The sequence below is a fragment of the Tachysurus vachellii genome, chromosome 22, assembly GCF_030014155.1.
Source record: "Tachysurus vachellii isolate PV-2020 chromosome 22, HZAU_Pvac_v1, whole genome shotgun sequence".
Lineage (NCBI taxonomy): Eukaryota > Metazoa > Chordata > Actinopteri > Siluriformes > Bagridae > Tachysurus > Tachysurus vachellii.
This window is the reverse complement of record NC_083481.1, coordinates 8,863,255-8,884,901: the sequence shown is the minus strand read 5'-3', so window position 1 is coordinate 8,884,901 and position 21,647 is coordinate 8,863,255. Positions and strand designations below refer to the sequence as shown.

Genomic DNA, 21,647 nt, shown 5'->3' with positions numbered 1-21,647 from the left:
GGCGGCCCATGTGTCACAGGACCCAGGGAGCAGAATGTCATCAATATGCAATGACAGATTTCTCAGCATATCCCACAAAACATAATTTATAAGGCTTCTGTCAATTGCAGAGTATGTGCATTACATCCTCCCAAATATGAACCGGGATGTATTTTCTGCATAGGCCAAGCTTTGTGAAGATTTTGGCTTCTCTTAGCTGTTCAAGAGCTGACAGCAGTAAAGGTGAAGGATAGCAGAAGATTGATCAAGGCTTTGATGGTAGGCAGCACACATTCTTCTTCTCTGTGAAGAAGAATCCCTTGTTTAAGGATTCCTCAACATAGTACTCCATAGCTTGGGTCTCTTTGACTGAGAAATTATATATATGATTGCTTCCACCAGCAGCTTTTTTTTTTCCACACCAGCAGTGGTTTGCCGGTAGTGGAGCTTGTGGAGTTGTTGTGTTACCACAGAGCTGCCCATCGGGATGGTGAGTAGATTAGTTTGATCTTGTTGATTCTCAGACAATGTGGTCCTGCCTCCTAATGCTTGGCAACAAAGGTTTCTGCTGCATCCATGAGATGGCAAAGTATTGTATAAAATTGGCAAGTAAGGATGCAAGGGCAGGTATACAAGACTTTATTAAACCTGTAAGTCAAATATATCATTCAGGATAACATGGAAATGGAAGGACTATAGAGAAAACAACAAAATGGCATATTTGTTATTTGAGATCTTTTTCATTCAGAAGGATTAACATCATTTAGAGATGGGTTAATTAAAAGATTTGATCTAGCCATCCATAAAATGAATTAATAAAGCAGAAATATATGTCACATTAAATGGGTGAATTAAAGAAATAAATATATTAAACAGTATGGATTGAATTTAATCAGCCTTTACACTAGTAGGGAGACCCTTTAGCCTTTACCACTAGTAGGGCCACAGCCCTAGACTTTCAAACTTACTCATTCTGCATGTCCTGTTTTTTGCACTCATCAATACATACACATGTTCAGACACTTTAGGCAACCCGAAGATTAACAGAGAAAAAGTTAGCATTTGGATATTAAACAAGCAAAAATGCTCTGACATGGTTTTATTTTACTTCTTACTGCATTTCATTGCAGAATCTAGCTAAACTAACATCTGTTCTGGGCAATTAAATTGTTTATTGCTATTTTTTTCAAATGGTAAATGGAAAAATTTATGGATGCATGAACCATCCATAAATTAACCATGTCCATAGCCAGCCAAAGTTCTGGGAGCAAGATGACATCTTACTTGAGTGAGGGACAAGGACGGGAAGTGTGCTCCGCCTGGTTTGTCGAGGGCATCCTCCACAGGGCCATCATGTAAAGCAACCTCGACTGAAAAAGTGACAAAACCCTGTTTCCATGGGAATACGATAAAAAGTGCAATGCCCTCCACCAAACATGATGCCAAGCACCGTCCTCCAATTGGCTATACCTACGCTCTAAAAACTGCTGGGTTAAAAACAACCCAATTTGGGTTATTTTGGCAACCCATCGCCGGGTCAAAAAGGGACGTACCCAACTAGTTGGGTTATCATGTTTAACCCAGCATGCTGGGTTGTGATTTTAACCCAACTATTAGTTAAAAATGACTACACTGCTGGGTTGAATTTAACCCAAAATGGGTCAGAAATTTAATTGATTAAAATAATGAATCTACAGCAATACTTATTTCGGTAATCAAACCCCGCCCACGGGGAACACGGAAGTATGTGGAAGCAATTCAGGTGATCTAAATAAAATGTCGTCCTTCGTTTTATTAATACCGTTTTCTTATTTTTGTAAAGGATGTCTAGGCTAAAATAGCAAACCTTAAATCTAATATATAATATGTCTAATATACGGAGCTGATTTCGTCATAACAGCATGTAAATGTATCAATATCACAGTAAATGCTTCACTGACGTCAGTCAGAAAATTTTACTTTAAGAATACAAATTTAAAATATGAAAACATTTCATAACATTTACATTAACCTCAATACCTGAAGATATAAGAATCATCAGTAAGAATCAATAAATTGCAATGTAATTGTAGTGTTGTATAAGAAAAATAGAAGAATTTAGAATAATGAACAAGCATCAAACTGACTGCAGTCAGGAAAATTTACTTCCAATTAAATGTGTGTGTGAAATATGAAAACATTTCATGTAACAGTGAACAAGTTAAAGAACACAGAATCCAATGAAGCAGTCAGGTCACAGTAATAATAATAAGAAAAGTTTATTAACTATACACAGTTTAATTAACAAAAAAAATAAAAATAAGTTACAGTTTGTCTGCAAAAATGAATGCTGGCAGAACTCGTACTGCTGGTGTCTCCTCCTCAGGAAGTCCATACACCACAGTCTGTAGAAACTGCCACACCAGGGAACACTGCTTGCTGCCATCAACTAATTACATAGAAAATAATAATGTCAGTCAAAAGGAATTTTATCCAAGAATTGCTCCTAAATTATCCAAATTATTCTGGGTGTGTCACAAATAAAATGGACTTAAGTAAATTTGGCCGCATATTCACAGGCTGGAGTTTCCCGAGTCAATAACTCCTGAGCTAAATGCTCTTTTTACACAAATAACACCTCTTTTCTATCGTAGTAATGTAGAGAGGCAGCTACAACCCAGCTTTCCTCCGAGGTGGACAAAATACACAAGTCTCTGTATGCAGACGACTGAAAAACCCGAAAAGCAAATACAAAAAACAGTCAATAACTTTTCATATAAAAAAAAATCATAAAAATTATACAAAAAGACATTTCCCCCAAATAAGTGTTGAAGTATAACTATCAGGACATCAGTGATGTGTGAGCTGGTGACAGTACAGTGTATTACAGTGAAGTTATTTACTGTTTTTTAGTTTTTGCACTTTGCAGATGGTCCCTTGGAATCTGTTTCTCAGTTGTCCGCACATAGAGACTTGTGTATTTTGTCCACCGCGGAGGAAAGCTGGGTTGTAGCTGTCTCTCTACATTACTATGATAGAAAAGAGGTGTTATTTGTGTAATAAGAGCGTTTAGCTCAGGAGTTATTGACTCGGGAAACTCCAACCTGTGGATATGCGGCCAACTTTACTTAAGTCTAACAAAATACGTTACCATCAAGTAAACTCCGCCATATCAAAACCGTATCTAACACAAAATCATTTATAATAAAGTAGATTTAACACGTACACAAGTAATATATAAAAAGCATTTACCCTATTTCATTCCAAGCTCCTATGAAGATGCCACGCGCGCTCTCCTGTTCACTGTTCTGGGATCTGTCGTGAGTCAGAGCACGGCTGTCACGGCCGCGAGGTAGTCTCAGTTTAACTGACTGAAAGCCTAAATTGCGCTTATAACATTAGTTTATACAGTAAAGCAGATTTTTTTATGGCTATGAACATCGTTAAATACATATTGTATTATAAATACACATACGTTTCAGACAGAATTTCACTCGCTTTTATCTGAAGACGCAAAGAAGATGGCGGCTTCGCGCACTGGTGTCGTCCGATTTTCACGTTGACGTGCATGCTCTCCTTAACGTCCGTGTTCCCAACCCAGCGCCGCTGGGTTATAGCTCAAGACAATTTTCAACCCAAAGTCCTACCAAACGGGGGGGCACGGTGGCTTAGTGGTTAGCACATTTGCCTCACACCTCCAGGGTTGGGGGTTCGATTCCCGTCTCCGCCTTGTGTGTGTGGAGTTTGCATGTTCTCCCCGTGCCTCGGGGGTTTCCTCTGGGTACTCCGGTTTCCTCCCCCGGTCCAAAGACATGCATGGTAGGTTGATTGGCATCTCTGGAAAATTGTCCGTAGTGTGTGATTGCGTGAGTGAATGAGTGTGTGTGTGTGTTCCCTGTGATGGGTTGGCACTCCGTCCAGGGTGTATCCTGCCTTGATGCCCGATGACGCCTGAGATAGGCACAGGCTCCCCGTGACCCGAGGTAGTTCGGATAAGCGGTAGAAGATGAGTGAGTGAGTGAGTCCTACCAAACGGCCTCAACCAAGCGTTTGGGTTGAAAAAACAACCCAGCGTTTTTTAGAGTGTACCTCCTTACCTGACATAGTTTCCTGACATCATAAAAATCTTGTGGCTGAATTGACAAATTTGTACAGCCATTCTTCAAAATCTTTGGGAAAGCCTTTGCAGAAGCGTGGAGGCTATTATAAAAGCAAACAGAAACTAAACCTGGACTGCAATGCTTAAAAAGCAAATATAGGTGTGGTTATCAGATGTCCACAAACTATTGGCCAAAATAGCTGAACCTAGCTCCTTACATATCTTTACTGAAAACTTCACATGTTGATACATGAGAGGGTTCTTAGTATAAATGCCTTGCCAAAGAAGGAGAACCTAGATGCTAAAGTGTTAGCAGAACAGGACTGCAATGTGAGACACTTTCCAGAGTCACTAAATCTTTTCCTGCTTAAATTACTGTCAAACATATCACCCCCAATCCCAGCTCTTCCCCTTTAAGAAACAGACACATAAAAAATTACACTGTCACACTTTTTTTCCTCCAGTCATTCAGCATTAGAAAAAAGCTTTCACTGCTGTATGCTCAGCTATATTCAGTGTTCTTGTGTCATTGCTCTCTAGTTGGTGCCCAGAAAAGGGAGATTAAATGCCTTCTGCAATTACGACCTCGACTGCACAGTTGAGTAATCAAGTGCACTGCTAACAGTTGCCAGACACCTGAAAGCTCTGTGCATGTCTTTAAATGTGCAGGGTAAAGCTGAACACCTCATCCCTGGAGGGCACATCAACCAGATGGGGTTCTAAATGCTAAATTTCACTTAGTATCACCAGTAGGTTGGTTCATCCCTCATTGGTTTGCCATCTGGCATCATAACATTCATCCTTTCAGCTTATTCATTCCACTGAAATAGAAGAGCTAAAGGATGTTTCTTTGTAGCCTTTTATACGTTTCTCAGCATATTTTGTGTAGTGTTTGAATTGCTGCACATTTAGCACAAATGTAGTATAGTATGTGTTTGTTTTTGTGTGCTTGATTTATGTATTTCTTTTTGACAGACGCATTTGGGTAAAGGAAATTATAGATAATGCATACATTAAAGTTAAACTTAGACGGTTTAGTTTTAAGGTTCTTGCTCAGGATCAACATTTAAATTAAAATGAGCTTAAATTATATTAACTACTTTCTTTTTTGTGGTCTATTTAATACATTTACATTTTTGACAATATATATTCTTTGTGTTTACATGTTGTTAGAGGTAAGATCTGCCTTAAAGAAAATTAAAATACAATACTTAGAAATGTAGATCTGTATGTTTATTAGGTCAAAGGTGAACCATCCCAAGGGAAAGTAGATGCTTACAGAGTTTTTTATGTTCTACTCAAATAACCAGATTTCTGTGGTGATTCTAAACATTTACTGCTTAGTAAATGCCCAGTGTAACTAATTAGCAAATGCGCTAAGTAGTTAGACCACAATAGTAGAATATAAAAGTATAAACATTTAAATGACACCAGGGGGGGCACGGTGGCTTAGTGGTTAGCACGTTTGCCTCACACCTCCAGGGTTGGGGGTTCGATTCCCGCCTCGACCTTCGATTCCTGCCACCAGGAAAATAAAGTTAAGTAACTAGTAAAGTAATGAGAAGAGTTCAGTTCAGTTAAGGTTCATAACAGTTAAGGTTCTTTCCTAATGAATGGAAGGTTGTAAGGTTGAAGGTTGTCAAATCCTAGAAAATGTGTTCGTATAAATTGAAAGCCAACAATGTACTTTCGTATCATTATTTTTTCTTTTTTAATTCACTGTGGTGAATCAACAACTGGCAGACGATCTGAACGAGTTCTATTGCAGGTTCGAAAAAGCCCAATTCACACCTCCTGTAACCCCCGACTCCGCCACACCTAAAATTCAGTTCAGTGAAGATGATGTGTGTCAGGTTTTCAGGAAGATCAAGAGAAGAAAGGCACCAGGCCCAGACAGCGTTTCACCAGCCTGTCTGAAAATTTGTGCTGAACAGCTGGCCCCCATCTTCACACGAATCTTCAACAGATCACTGGAGCTGTGTGAAGTCTCCTCATGCTTCAAAAGCTCTACCATCATTCCCGTCCCAAAGAAACCCAAAGTTACCGGATTTTATGACTACAGACCTGTGGTTCTAACGTCTGAGGTCATGAAATCATTTGAAAGACTGGTTTTGGCTTATCTGAAGGACATCAATGGACCCTTACTGGACCCTCTGCAGTTTGCCTACAGAGCAAACAGGTCTGTGAATGATGCAGTCAATATGGGACTGCATTATGTTCTGCAGCATCTGGACAGACCAGGGACTTATGTGAGGATCCTGTTTGTGGACTTCAGCTCTGCCTTTAACACCATCATCCCATCACTCCTCCAGCCCAAATTAACCCAGCTCTCCGTTCCCTCCTCTGTCTGTCAGTGGATCCCCAGCTTTCTGACAGACAGGCAGCAGCTAGTACGACTAGGAAAACTCAAATCCAGCACCTGCACCATCAGCACTGGCACCCAGGAACCACAATCTCCAAGGACCTGAAGTGGGACCTTCACATAGACTCCATTGTGAAAAAGGCCCAGCAGAGGTGGTACTTCCTTCACCAGCTGAGGAGGTTCAACCTGCCACAGGATCTGCTGAAACAGTTCTACACTGCCATTATTGAATCCATCCTCTCCACTTCAGTGACTGTTTGGTTCAGCTCAGCAACCAAATCTGACCTCAGAAGACTACAGAGGGTAGTCCGGACTGCTGAGCGAACCATTGGCACAACTCTCCCCACTCTCCAAGATCTGTACTTCTCTAGAGTGAGCAAAAGGGCAAAGACAATCACTCTGGACCCCTCACATCCAGCACACTCCCTCTTTGAACTGTTGCCATCTGGTCGACGCTACAGAGCCCTGAGCACCAGAACGACCAGACATACCGTAGGAACAGTTTCTTCCCTCAGGCAATCCATCTGATGAACACTTGACATACACGGAACACACAACACTATTCTTACACATTATTTACTTAAAACACATACTATTTATATTTCAATTGCACATTTCACACTTGTACATTTGTACATACAAATTCTCTATATTGTATATGTCATTCTGTTACACTGTGGAGCTTCTGTCACTAAAACAAATTCCTCGTATCTGGAAACATACCTGGCAATAAAGCTCTGAATCAGATTCTGATTCTAATTCTGATAATTATTCATAATGCAACGAATCCTCATTTAACATTGAGAAAACACGTAGATCATTGGTCAGTGACTTTTATTCCAGAGTTCAAACTATTCATCCTGTCTCCTGACACAACATACCAATTTGTGGTAAGTGGCAAGCTATATGGGTGGGCAGATTAACAGCAATGCTAGTTATTTGCAGGCAAATTTCATCTCATATAAACATGCAGCAAGGATCATTAGCACCATGAGGATTCAGTTTTTCATTGATGTTGCATGATCATCAGTGTCATGATGCAATGACTGGCTTTACACTTCTCATGGGAATCATGTCTCAGTCTCTCATGTTGATAGCTACCAAATTTTTAAGCTATCAATTTCAACTCATGTAAGAGTTTCATATTCATATCGTATTTAATATTAAATGTTTACAGATTAATGGCACTCTGTGAGACTGGAATTCGATTCTGTCCTTAAGCACACAATTGTATCTGATAAATGGTCACTAGTGTGCCGTTTATACCAAAATATCAAACCAAATTCTAAAGACTTTTTCTAATTCAGATGCTTTTTTTTTTATGAAAGGTCATAAACATGTCAATTTGTAGAGAAATACAGTTGATAGTTATTCATCCGTCATCAGTGCTTTCTGTGGACAGCTAATTTATTACAGTGTTAGAGTTTGCTGTAGAGCAAATATTCTTTCGGGTTCTCTCCAAAGGGAATTTTATTTTGGAAGGCAGCCAGCTAAGAAGATTATAAACCAAGTCTTTGGTTTATCTCTCACCCCCAGACTTCACTTATTGACTCTTCCCCTTATCACTGCTTTGCAGAATCCGCCACACGATTGGCATCATCTTCCAAATCTGCCACTTTGGCAATTGTTGGTTCAGCCAGAGTAAATTAGTTTTTTTTAAATGCTATGTGCATTTTCTTTTTCTTTTTTTTTTAACCAAGCCCTAGACTCAAGTTTTGGTTTGGGGCAAGGGCAAAGTCAAGCATTGGCACAAACAATGACAGGCATAATGTCAAGCTGAAAAAAGTAATTGCTGTGACACACTGGGCTTTTAGGAAATCTGTTTTTTTGTTTTGTTTTGTTTTCTTTTATTTGGTTTTAGGTTGTTCTTAGCAGTTTATCTGTATAAATATCAAATCCATGTGAATAATTGTGAATAAGTGGATGATTTTGTGTTTTTATGCAACATAAACAAACTAATGTAAAACTGGAAACTTGCATTTGAGCATTTATGTGTTCATGGAAAATAGAGGAGCTGAAGAGGAACAAATGTCTTTTGATGATAATACAACTGATGACGAAAAACCGAACGCTCATTTATTCGCACACGCACACACACACACATGCACACACAAACAAAAACACAAACACACACACACACAATCCGCTGCTTGTATAAAAAGCCAGGGATTGTGAAGATGCTCCAGTGTGATGTCAGCGCTGGAGATGTTGGACTTGGCGAGATTTCACCCTCACTTTTTCATTGGAGCTCAGCGGATGAAGGTGGAGGATCATCATCACCATCATCATCTTCCTCCTCTGTGCTGCTTGATGCTTTAGTTGGTGTTGCTGCTGCTACAGGATCCATCTGTCTGGGCTTTTTCTCACTTTGGACATCAGGATAAACTCATTTTTAAAACTTCTTTACTTTATGGAAACACTTGGCTTTGCTTACCTTCATAAGGAATAAGCAGACAAGGTCTGACAGGACAATCCAGTTAAATGTAAGCAGCTTTTACTACAGCTCTTCATTTTTGGACTCTTGAGGCAATCGGAGCAACCTGAGTTGTCATGTAGAGAGTGATTTAATGAAAGGGACGTAAGAAAATGGTGGGAAATAAGAAAATGGTGCATGCATTGATAACTTTTCCGGTTCAACTTCCACAAAGGATATTTTTATGGCGAACCAAATGGTTTGAGAGACAACGTTTTTTTTTTTTTTTTTATCATGATCCCCAGTTTAACAGGATGGTGAATCTGCATTAATTTAAAGCTTAAGAAATGACAAGCATCTTAATGCATGCATTACTGTGTTTATACGCGTAAATCTTTAAATATCCAATTTCACTTTAAATAGAATATAATGTGCATCTTCAAATCGGACCCTAATATAACTTTCATTTTTGTATTTTTCCAGTGTTCACATGTGTCTAAAGATATACTTGTGTAAAGGTTTATGACGGGTCAATATTCTACAGTGTTTTTATGTGCTACATTCGGTGGTGATTGCGCTTGGATTTGAGCTGCAGAAAAAGTGCGCACGGAATCTAGGCTGCGTCCCAAACCGCGCTGTTCCCTAGGCTCCTAACGAGTGTCAAAATAATTGGACGCTGTATATTAGCACTTTTGTGGCAGATAAGTGAAACATTTCATGCACTAGCCTGTTAAGTAGTGGCATTTGACACACAGCCTGCGTTTCTCTGGACCTGCTTGGCATCGCGTCACACTCTCTCGAGCGTCAGGCGATTGCGCGCGGTTGGAAAACGCAAAGCGTAAATGAGCCACTTGAGATATTTATTTGGGGCTGGTGTTTTAAAAGGGTAGAATATTTACATGGAGTCCACTTTTCAGATATAGGGTCGCTGATTAAAACTGTGTTGGTTCTAGATTTCCGCCGCCCGAGTCGAGTTTGTTTTTGGGGTTACGGAGCCGCGAAGCTGCTGTCCGCGTGGAGCGGTGCCGAAGTCTCGCGTCCGGGCGCCAGGAGCTCCGCCAAGCCGCGCGACATGGCCACGAACGGCGCAAAAGCCTCAGACGGACACGTTCTAACTGAGGTAAACGCAACGCCAGCGGCCAACGACAAGCCCAAGACTCTGGTAGTCAAAGTGCAGAAAAAAGAGCTTCCGGAACGGGAAACATGGGCCGGCAAGTTCGACTTTTTGCTTTCGTGCGTCGGTTACGCCATCGGGCTCGGAAATGTGTGGCGGTTCCCTTATCTGTGCGGCAAGAACGGCGGAGGTAAACACCGGTATAGTCTTTATAACAACAACAACAACAACAGCAATAAAAATACTAATAGTAATAATAATGTGAATATTTGTGCATATTAATTTTAATGTTATTTTATTAAGAATTATTTAATAATTAATCAAATATATATATTATATATGTTATATATGTTAAGGTAATGTTATATATATATATATATATATAATGTTAAAATGAGTGAGTGACAGATTTCTTTATATATATACATATACATAATAATAATTATCATCAATGTTAATAATAAAGGGAGAATAATGAATCATTTTGTGCCTTACAATGTATATAGATTAATGAAGCATGTATTTAATAATTAGAATAACGGACACGTTTTATTTTGTTAATAATTAATGATTTTTTTTTAAAATATCTGTTTAATGTTTAAATTGATAAAGATTTTGTCAAAATAATGTCACCTTTAATCTGAATGATGCCCTTTAATGGTTCATCTGGTTAATTTATCAGCATCTTGAATAATTAAAATTTCTATCTAATTTTAGAATGTAATTGGAAATATCTGAGCGTCCAAGATTGCAGCTGTGGAACATTTTAGAAATGTTTAGATGGTTTTTACGATATTTAAATACTATTTATCATTTTTTTAATTGTTTTCTTTAGGGGCCTTCTTGATTCCATATTTTTTGACGCTCATATTCGCTGGGGTGCCCTTGTTCTTCCTCGAGTGTTCTCTCGGTCAGTACACCTCCATCGGTGGCCTTGGAGTGTGGAAACTGGCTCCAATGTTCAAAGGTAATAATGCAGAAAAATTCTATAAGCCAGATCTAAACCGGAATTTTGCATCATCTCCCATCTGTTTTTTATAATAAGCAAATCATTGCAGTAAATTTCTGCCTTTTTATCAATCGGGAAGAATGTTACAGTCAGGTTGCTGTTAGATGGCAGATTTTTAATTCACCTTTATATTATACCATTTTTCTGGTTTGTGCTCGCAGGTGTCGGCCTGGCGGCAGCAGTTCTGTCCTTCTGGCTTAACATCTACTATATTGTCATCATTTCCTGGGCCATTTACTATCTATACAATTCCTTCACTACAGTAAGCACAGATGCTCTATAGTATAATTATATCACAATGAATCAACAATTGCGTCATTAGAATTACACAGGTGTAATAGACAGGTGGACGTTATAATGAAATGTTTTAGCTAGCCAGGTGCAAATCAACATACAACAGAGGATTTCTATGCAAAGCAAACAAATAACTGTATTGTACTTAGCCTTGTGTACAAACAAGAGAGTAAATACAATGTCCTTGATATGAGGGCTCAGTTGTAGCTAATGATGTAATGTGGTAATGTGAGATGTATATTGACGCTTGTGTATTAAAACCACTAAATCATCATAAATGTTTTAACTGTCTTAAAAATTCATATTATTTGGCTACAGTGACAAACTAAAGATTACTACACAAAGCTGACTGGTTAATATCATGCTACTTATATTTATTAATTATTTAATGTTTTATTTGGCTTTCAAAGACTGCCATAATAATCATGTATATATGTCAATAGAGGGGTATTAATTTTCTTCAAAATTTTGTCCATTTGAATGACCATAGGCATATAGAGTACAGTTCAAAATAAACCTGTTTTATGTTTATTTAAATTGTTCAAATAATAAATTATTTCATAAAATGATTTTATTCCTGTTTTGGCTGAATAAGTTTAATATTAAGCATACAAATCCAGATTATAATAATAGGATTCAATTTGAACCAAATGTCCTCAAATTAAGCACTGATCTATTATAGTGTAATGTGTATAATAGTAAGAAATTGACAGCTATCCTAATATTTCTGAAGTCTTAGATCATTAAATAAAACATTGCCCTATTTCAGGAGCTCCCATGGAAATCCTGCAACAACCCCTGGAATACAGAGCAATGCTTTTCCAACTACAGCTTGGCAAACACGTCTAACATGACCAGCGCCGTCGTGGAGTTTTGGGAGTAAGGGCATGCACTCACTGGAACAGTTTTGGCATTCAGGACTCGCGTTTGCATGCTAAAACGCCATCTTTTTGTCCTCGGCTTTCTAAAAAGGACCAGTGTTATTTGCACAAAAATGCAACAATTGTGTCCGTTTGGCCGTCGGACAGCTCTAGCTGACATGACGGGCATCAAGAATGAAGGCAGTGTTTTGACTAAGTGGAATAGCTTCTATCAATAACAGTTTGTCTGAGGTCAGATGCTTTCAACACTAATAATGTTTTCCTGTGGCCCTTAGACGGAATGTACATCAGCTTACAGGCGGTCTGGAAAAACCAGGGGAGATCAGAGTGCCACTGGCAATAACGCTGGCCATCGCATGGGTCCTGGTCTACTTTTGTATTTGGAAAGGTGTGGGTTGGACAGGAAAGGTAAGAGTACAGACATTTTTTTTTTCATCTTGTCAGCAGAGTGCTTATGTGTGATTTTAATCACAGGATAAAAATGGCATGTTAGGAATGTGTTCATCTATGTCATTAATCTGTATTATTAATATACATTCTGCATGCTATTGATTAACACTAGTGTTAGTAGTAACTGATTCACTGTACTTATGTTTTAGGTGGTCTATTTCTCAGCCACATATCCATACTTCATGCTGCTTATCCTGTTCTTCCGTGGAGTTACACTGCCTGGGGCAAAAGAGGGCATTTTGTTCTATGTCACCCCTAACTTTGAAAAGCTGAAGGAGTCAGAAGTATGTCTTGTTGTATTTACCATGTAATTGGAAGATAGATAGATAGATAGATAGATAGATAGATAGATAGATAGATAGATAGATAGATAGATAGATAGATAGATAGATTTTATGATTGTACATTGTTAGTATAGAGGAGTAAGAGGCCATTTCTCCTTGATGGGGACTGACAGGCAGTGAGGCAACATCTCCTTTACAGAGTCTGACAGATGCAGGGATCACGCCCATTTAAGCTTTGCTTACAGATGCACACACCATGCCCCCCATGAGCTCTTTTGGGATTGATGAGCTCTAATGCCACACCTTTTTCAACCTGACTGACAAACGCATAGGCCATACCCCCTTCACAATGACTAACAGATACCAAGGTTATGTCCTTTTCAGAATGACTGACAGATGGAGAGGCCACACCTACTTAGTGAATGACAAGATGCAGAGACCACACCTGTAATAATGACTGACATTCAGAGGCCACACCCCTTTGACTGAACGTGTCAGATGATGTGGCCACACCTCCTTCAAAAATGATTGACAGATCAGAGGCGACGGCGGGGAGAGTGAGACAGAAACTCACAGTGCTAAGGGAAAATTAAATTTAATAATGTTTTAAATAATGATAAAAAGGCAAAAAGAGATACGATACAATACGAGATGATATGATATGATATAATATGATATGATATGATATAATATGATATGATATGATATGATATATACTTAATATATGATATTGAACTGACACAAACACACATACCGATAAGAATGACACTACACTTTTCTGTCTCTCACTCATGTTTCTCAGGTGTGGCTTGATGCTGCCACTCAGATTTTCTTCTCCTATGGACTCGGCCTCGGGTCTCTCATTGCACTCGGAAGCTACAACCCTTTCAAAAACAACGTTTACAAGTATGGAGAAATTACATGACTTAACAACAGGCACACAATTGAGACCAATGTCCTTTCAGTAGAAAAATGTGGAAAAGGAACTTTCTCTATAAAGCAATATATCCATCAGCGTTTAAGGTTCACTTTTCAGATGAGAAATGCCACTAGCAATTACAAAAGAGACTGAGTCCTATTCAATGTTGATGGACGAGAGATCAATATAATAACCTTAGATAATATCCTATTGTGTATTTCACAGGGACTCCATCATTGTATGCTGCATCAACTCCTTCACCAGCATGTTTGCTGGATTTGTCATTTTTTCCATTGTGGGCTTCATGGCTCACATCACAAAGAGGTCTATAGCTGATGTAGCCGCATCAGGTAACTGGGATTTATATCAGTTGCTTGCATGTGCTGAGGATTGTTTTCAGAATTTAAATTAGCCCTTGGATATGGAATGAGGTCAAAAACCAATCAGGCTGACTGGCAACTAGACAGTATTTAACGTATAACCAACGCCTATATTGCAGAGCTCAACATGTAACTATGATAACTAGACGAAATAATACTTTAAGTTACATGTTGCTTTGCGATCACTTTAGAAAATATATATAACAATTTCTATGGATTAGCAGCAAGAAATGATTTACAGGCTACAGGGAGGAAATGTTATAACACCATAAAGAGTTATGAACTGTATTTCCATAATGTGTGCCATTCAAATATTGTTTCACTGTATTTTTTTCTCAGTCACAGTCTATAACCATCTGAGGTTTAATACTTTTACCAAATAAGACTGAGAAGCAGTGATGCTCTACAGACAGACCCTCTAAAGATTATTGTGTATAGGAGAGAATAAAACATAAGCAGCGAGAAGACATTATATATATATATATATATATATATATATATATATATATATATATATATATATATATGTATATATATATATATATATATATATATATATATATATATATATATATATATATACATATATATATAGGAGAGAATAAAATTGTTTTATTCTCTCCTATACACAATAATCTTTAGAGGGTCTGTCTGTAGAGTATCACTGATTCTCATATATATATATATTTTATATATATATATATATACCTGGTTGAATATCCATGATGAAATATCCATGAAGAAAACTGTTTGGACTCGCCATGCTTTTCTGTTCTATTTCATCATTTCATTTCTGTCCAATATTTACTGGGTGTTATGTATCCCATATATATATTTTTACTAATAAAACTCTATGCTTTTCCATCCTCAGGTCCAGGCTTGGCATTTTTAGCTTACCCAGAAGCTGTTACTCAGCTGCCCATTTCTCCACTTTGGGCAATTCTGTTCTTTTCCATGCTGCTTATGCTTGGAATTGACAGTCAGGTAAAGTCAGTTCATTGAAAAACATTTGCCTGCACATCTGACATAATCCATTTTCTCAAAATTAACATGCTACAATAGCTACTCTGCATGCTGTGCATATCCATGACAGTTCTAATTATTTGAAGTGACATTTTATTCTCATATTCATATGGGATTAATAATTGAATTTCATTGCCACAGTTCTGTACAGTGGAAGGTTTCATCACTGCGTTGGTGGACGAGTTTCCCCGCTTATTGCGAGGACGACGGGAAATCTTCATCGCTGCCGTCTGTCTCGTGTCTTATATCATCGGACTGTCAAACATCACACAGGTAAGTGCACGGTGAATTTGACAATTATCTAAATAGCAGCTCTTTTCACTCATCCTATGGGTTATGTCCTATATAAAGGCAGAAAGATGATTGTGATGATACCTCTGAACCAATGCCAGACAAAAATTCCTCACATAGACAGATTGAAAGCCCTTGAAGCTGCATTAAGTAGGATCACTGTGCTTTAAGAGCTTTGGAGGACATAAACATCTCAAGCGAGTATGTTCCCTGTGAGAGCTAATGGCTTTGTAGTGTTATCAGTTCAACAGTACAGTAATCTCAAGCTGTTACATAAAGGTGTGTGACCAGAAAAGGCTGAAAATGTAGGTGGCTTGAATATCATTTGCAGAGCTTTAGTTAGAATGTTGGTTTGTTGGGTTCTTTAAGAAAATATACTTCATGTAGTTAATTTTGATTTGTACACGATGAAAACATTAAACACAGTGAAATGTCACCTTTGATTTATGAGTATTGAGCGAAAGAACGTAGTGTTTTATTTCTTTTTTGCTAATAAACGACATACTGTTGAGAAACATGGCTCATTACTCTTCGAAGCTACAGTAGAAACAATACTCATCTATTCACAAACAGAAGAATGGGAATTTAAAAGAACTGGATTGAAGGCGTAGCTATTTTAGATATTTATATTCATTCATTGTCTGTATCCTAATGTTAGAAAATGTTTTTTCCTCTAAGCTAAGCTGGTAATCATTGTAGCTCCCATTGCCATGAGTCATGAACAGTAGTTAGTTAAATAAACCCAAAGCTCCACCAAACATTGCACTTCCTTCCAAGGCCAAAAGAATTTTGGTCTCATCAGACGAAATACACTTTCCAGCTTGTTTATTTGCAAACTCCAAAAAGGTTCATGAAGCCCAGCTTTGTGGTGTATCTGAGTTATGAATGTCCTGGGAATATCTCCCATCTGTGCTATGGACCTCTCCAGAGTTTCCCTGACAAATACCCTCCTTAACTATCAGTTTAGTAAAGCCCCATTCTGATTGTTATAAACATAGTAGACATTCACTTTGCTGTAGCCTGGAACGTTAGTTGTTAGTTAGTCCATTGGTCTATCAATTGGCCCATAATAGTAATGAATAAATAGTAGTGTAAATGCATAAATTTCATCTGTCAGTTGACTAAACTGCGCTCTACACTGTGCTAATACACAGTGAGCAAAATGTACTTCAACTTGTTAAAATGATAATCATTTACACCATTGCTTTTGTTTTGAGATCTTTGGGCAGGCAAATTGCTTGATATCCAGTCATAAACAGTTGTGTTTTTTAAATGATTCTAAACTGTTATAATAACCATCGTATTGATTATTAAATTTTTACAGGAAAGTCTGAAAGGCAGTGGTGAACTAATGAGCTTCCCAGGTTCCTCTTCTTGTTTAATCTACAGCACTTTTCCATAGAGCACATTTACCATATTTTCTGAAGAATAAGTCACTTTTTTTTTGGCCTCAGTGGTTGTCCATTTTCTAGTCAATTCTATCTCTGAAAGTCACAATTTAAGGATTGTGTCAAATAGATGCGAATGAATTATTGTTCAAAAAATGTGGTACATTTGTGTATTGCCAGAAAATTTGGGATTGTATACCCCTTGACCATGCGCTGGACACACTTCACTTTCAGCATGTGAACTTCCCTCAGTCCTGTCACTCCCTTCGGCAGATTAAAATTAAACTGCACAGATTCCATTAACGATGAACATTACACAAGATAACTGCACATATTTTAACTAGAGATTTGTAATGGTGTAAATCACTAACGCATGTAAGTCAGATAAGCCATGTGTATATATACACACATTTTAGACACAACGTTTATTTATTTTATTTTTTTACAGGGTGGCCTGTATGTATTCAAGCTTTTCGATTACTACTCTGCCAGTGGCATGTGTCTGCTCTTTCTGGTGTTTTTCGAATGCATCTCCATATCCTGGTTCTATGGTAAACATCTCTTTATTTCATATTAAAATGATTTGTATTTATGAATTGGCCAGATATTTATAAAAAGCAAATCAGAAGCACATTTATGGACATAATAGCAGCTTTGCCTCATGTAATGATCATTAAGCCTGTTTTTATTAAGTAAGGAGCAAGCATAAAGAACTTATCCAAATAAACAATATATTTACAATAATTACTTATTATAATAAACCTTCTGAAATGCTAAAATTATTATTTTCATTATTATTATTACTAAAAATAGGAAAATGCTAAATCTATTTTTACATTGCAATATGATGGTTGTGGCTTTACTATATACAAGTCAGAATGATAAGGCAGGTTCAGTACATCTCATTATACTAGACTATCCATTTAATTCATGCTAATTTTACTGCCAGATTTACTTCTGCATTTCATATGAATCTGTGTCTTCTTAGGTGTTTTGCATAGTATGCTTGATTATGTAAACTGCTGCATTATTGGCTATTTGCATGGGCTGATATCCCAGTTGTCTGCACAGTGTAAGGTGAAGGGATTCCAAAGGGATTTCACACTGTGGAATAACACTCTACTTTTTTCCTGTTTATCTATAAGGTGTCAATAAGTTCTATGGAAATATTGAGGAGATGATCGGATACAAACCTTGCATTTGGTGGAAATTGTGTTGGGTGGTGTTTACACCCTTGATAGTGGCTGTAAGTAATTAAAGCAAAAATACACACTAATAACAGGGATAATTCTTCCTAGCTTGGAAGTAATTTATTGTTACTATTACTCTTTTGCATGTATAGGGTGTGTTCCTGTTCAGTGCTTTCCAGATGGTTCCCCTGACCATGAATAATTACGTTTTCCCAAAGTGGGGACAGGGTGTAGGCTGGTGTATGGCCTTGTCTTCTATGGTCCTCATTCCCGGTTACATGGGCTACATGTTCCTAACGTTAAAAGGCTCCTACAAAGAGGTAAGATTTACACCATACATGTGTTTGCTCAGCAGATACAGCCGAGTGAGCTGTAGATAACTGTACGCATGACATACATTTGGAGAAAATGAGAATGCTGGCTTTCTTATCGAATCTAATCTAGTACAGATAATTTGCATTCCGCTCAGTGAATGCAGGGCTGATTGGATAAATTAGACATTTCAGATGAAGCGTTGACAAAAAGAAAACCAAAGCCTTGCTTTGCACGCTTTTGCACCGAGACGCTTCTGGAAATAGGCATTCAAAACTAGCAATTATGAACAAAGCGCTCAGGTCTGAGCTGATAGCGGCTGCGCATGAGATAGGCACACTCGAATCAGCAAATCACCACAGGGAGGTGAAAAGTCAGGAGTTAGCTTCAATTACAGCTTGATTGGCAAATCAATCATCGTGTTGATTTTGTAGTTTTGCTGCTTTGAGCCTTCCCCTTTGACAACTGAATTTGCACTGCAGGGAGCAAAAAAATGATTTTCTTTTTCCCCACTTCTTTGAATTTCCCAGCGTCTCCGGATAATGATTCAGCCTACAGTTCTGGTCAAAAGCCAAGAGAATGGGCCAGAGCAGCAACCTGAGAGTGTGAATGCAGCCAACGACGAAGCTTACATCTAAATCCCTGGACACTGCAGGCCCTTCGGAACAAAAATGAAACCAAGTAATCAAGGTTGAACGCTAGCAGGGACTTCTACGTCTAAAATATTATCACCTACCTCCAGGGGAAAAATGTAACCAACCTGATTACAGCTGTTTGAAAATTTTAAATGTGTGTATGAAAAAAAACAACGATCCAGCGATGATCTAGTGCTAGTTCGTATTGCATATGCAAAATATTAGTCTTTCCAAAACGTAACATTGTAACAATTACTGTTTGGATCCCAATGTGATTGAACACTACTGTGCTAATTCGATATATATTTACCTTATGTAATTATGTTAAGATATTGTATAAAGATCTTAGAATAGAATCAAATTGTATTTGATTGTATTTGAAGACATATAAAAAAGTGAATGAAGTTAGTTGGCAAAAATATGACAATTATGATGAACTGCATCATGTCCAGTTTTGAGCAGTGGCCATTAAGGGAGCATATAGCTGGTCCTCATAGCCTGTGTAAAAGGTTGTGTAAAGAGACTCCTACTGCTTTTATTATTCCAAACACCCACTCAAGCTGGATTAGTTTTACCTGGGTTGGTACTTAAATTAAAGGTGCACTCAGTATTTTTTTTTTTTTACACCAGAACACTTGTCATATTTGGTAAATTTCCAGCATTCCAAAAGCTGTCATGTTTCTGTAAATGGGAGAAAAAAAACATGGCCAGCATTATTCAACCAATCAATATAGGCGGTGTTTCTACTTTCCTGTTAGTCATGTTGTCAATCAATTATTAAAGCTTGCCCACATTCTATTGCATTCAGATACACTAGCATGTGTTATGGGTGCACGGCTTTGGAGTCAAATCTGAAACGACTCGACATGACAAAACAGCTAGCTCTAGTTAAACTTCCACCAAATTCTCTGATTATACTTTTAAATGACTGCCAACAAGATCCTTCATTTGATTTCAGTCTTTAATCAGTTTTTCCTTGTATGACAAATCCAGAGCAAAAAACATTCAATGTTTCAGCAAACATGGCAATCTCTCTGTGAAAGTAGTCCTTTTTTGAACTAATGGTATTGTAATAACAAAACCTGGCTCTAGTCAGTAACACCTCTTTTAACTGAAAAGACAAGGCATACAAAGTTACAGAATACTGATGTTTACATATGTGATATATTGTCTACATTACAGAAATTTGTTGTAAAAGTCCAATCACATCACTTAAAAGATACATGACAGGTAAAACATATCCAGCTATAACAGGGCTTAAGGGTTTGCAACACCCCAGTAACCCTTCAGTCCCAAAAATAAGCACAAACCTGTATGGATTTGAGTTTACAGACGTCACAAGCAGCGATGAATTATCTGTCACACAAGCAGATTCATCTTACACATAAGAGAGACTGTTAGTTTTTTATTTTCTAAGAACTAAATAACTTTGTATGTTTTTTCAATCGTTTTTAGTCTGTTTTTTTATGTAAGCGTGAGAAGGACCAAAATCGCTTTCACATGGAAATCATTTGCATGTGAAAGTGTTTCGCGTCACACTGTGTCCTAGAAAGTGCAGGGTACAAAAAAGACACAAAATGCATAATGTTTGGCAGTAATAGCCTCTGATTCCACTGTTCAGTCCTGCTCATTTGCATACCACTCCTCAGGAACAATGGTGGAAGTGACCAAATTTGACTCTTTCCTCCCCCCACCCCACCCGAATCAAATGGATTAGAGCTGTGAATAGCCTTCAGCAAATAATCAGACTGTGAGCAGAAGCCATAGTGTGTCTCCGGAGTTTGTGAGGCCATTTTGGGGAAAGGTACCTTTAAAGAAACCAGCAAAAATCACAGGCTAGTAGTAGTCAATTAAAATGTCGATATATCTACATGGTCTACATATTTGGTCTTTTTTGAGAACTGCCTTGGCAATAAGTAATTAGATAAAGTGTATTTGAATGCTTTTGTGTGTATGCCTGGTTTAACCCCTGTTATTATAATTCTACTGGTTAAAAGCACAAAGCTTTAAACCCTCAAGCTCCAGCGGTTGTTTTTCAAAAAGGGAAAGAGTTAGTTTGCTTCTATGGCAGCTACATGTGACAGGGACGTGGATAAACGACTCAGCAAAGATATCGAACTAAAATTGTGCAATCAGTTAGCGTAATGTTTTGTACAAAGTTCTCATTAAGCAGATTTCTCTCTGTAAACCTGTACTGTGTAAAAGTATCTGTGAATGTCCAAATGACCACTGAGGTTTTGTCTAAATGTTAAAGACTCTTATTTACTGTTTTCTGCAATAATACTCTCAGAAACTAAAGCACATAGTATTTCTGAAATGTAAAAAAAAAAAAGGATATCAGTAACAAAAGCAGAAGAATATAATAAACTATAGATGATATGTCTAGTCAGAGAATATTGTTTTGTATATTTCTAACTGTTTCATGCACCTAATGTAAGATATTATATGTAAAAAAATATATATTAAATGTCTTTAGATTGTGGTGTATAAAAAGCATGATTGCCATGTTATCTGAAAAATAAATAAAGTATTATAGATTATAATGCGCTTGGTATCTTTGTGTTCATGTACAAAGAGCTTTTTCTTTTATTATTTGATTTCATCGTGGTTTACATAAACATACTGAAATAATACTGAATTAGTTT

General features: G+C 37.6%; 1 protein-coding gene across 2 annotated transcripts; it reads left to right on the top strand.

The window, feature by feature from the left end:
* Positions 1-8,628: 8,628 nt before the first annotated feature.
* On the top strand, positions 8,629-21,424 carry slc6a1b (solute carrier family 6 member 1b). Of its 2 annotated transcripts, XM_060857761.1 has the most exons (15): positions 8,629-8,902; positions 9,786-10,136; positions 10,782-10,913; positions 11,117-11,217; positions 12,019-12,128; positions 12,406-12,538; positions 12,730-12,864; positions 13,667-13,770; positions 14,009-14,133; positions 15,035-15,147; positions 15,328-15,459; positions 17,314-17,416; positions 18,011-18,111; positions 18,208-18,375; positions 18,898-21,424. In XM_060857761.1, the coding sequence occupies exons 2-15, from the start codon at positions 9,905-9,907 to the stop codon at positions 19,003-19,005; spliced, it is 1,797 nt and encodes a 598-aa protein (XP_060713744.1). In that variant the 5' UTR covers positions 8,629-8,902; positions 9,786-9,904; the 3' UTR covers positions 19,006-21,424. The 2 variants fall into 2 exon arrangements, with proteins under 2 accessions (XP_060713744.1, XP_060713745.1); XM_060857762.1 differs by lacking the exon at positions 8,629-8,902 and having other exon boundaries at positions 9,583-10,136.
* Positions 21,425-21,647: the final 223 nt, after the last annotated feature.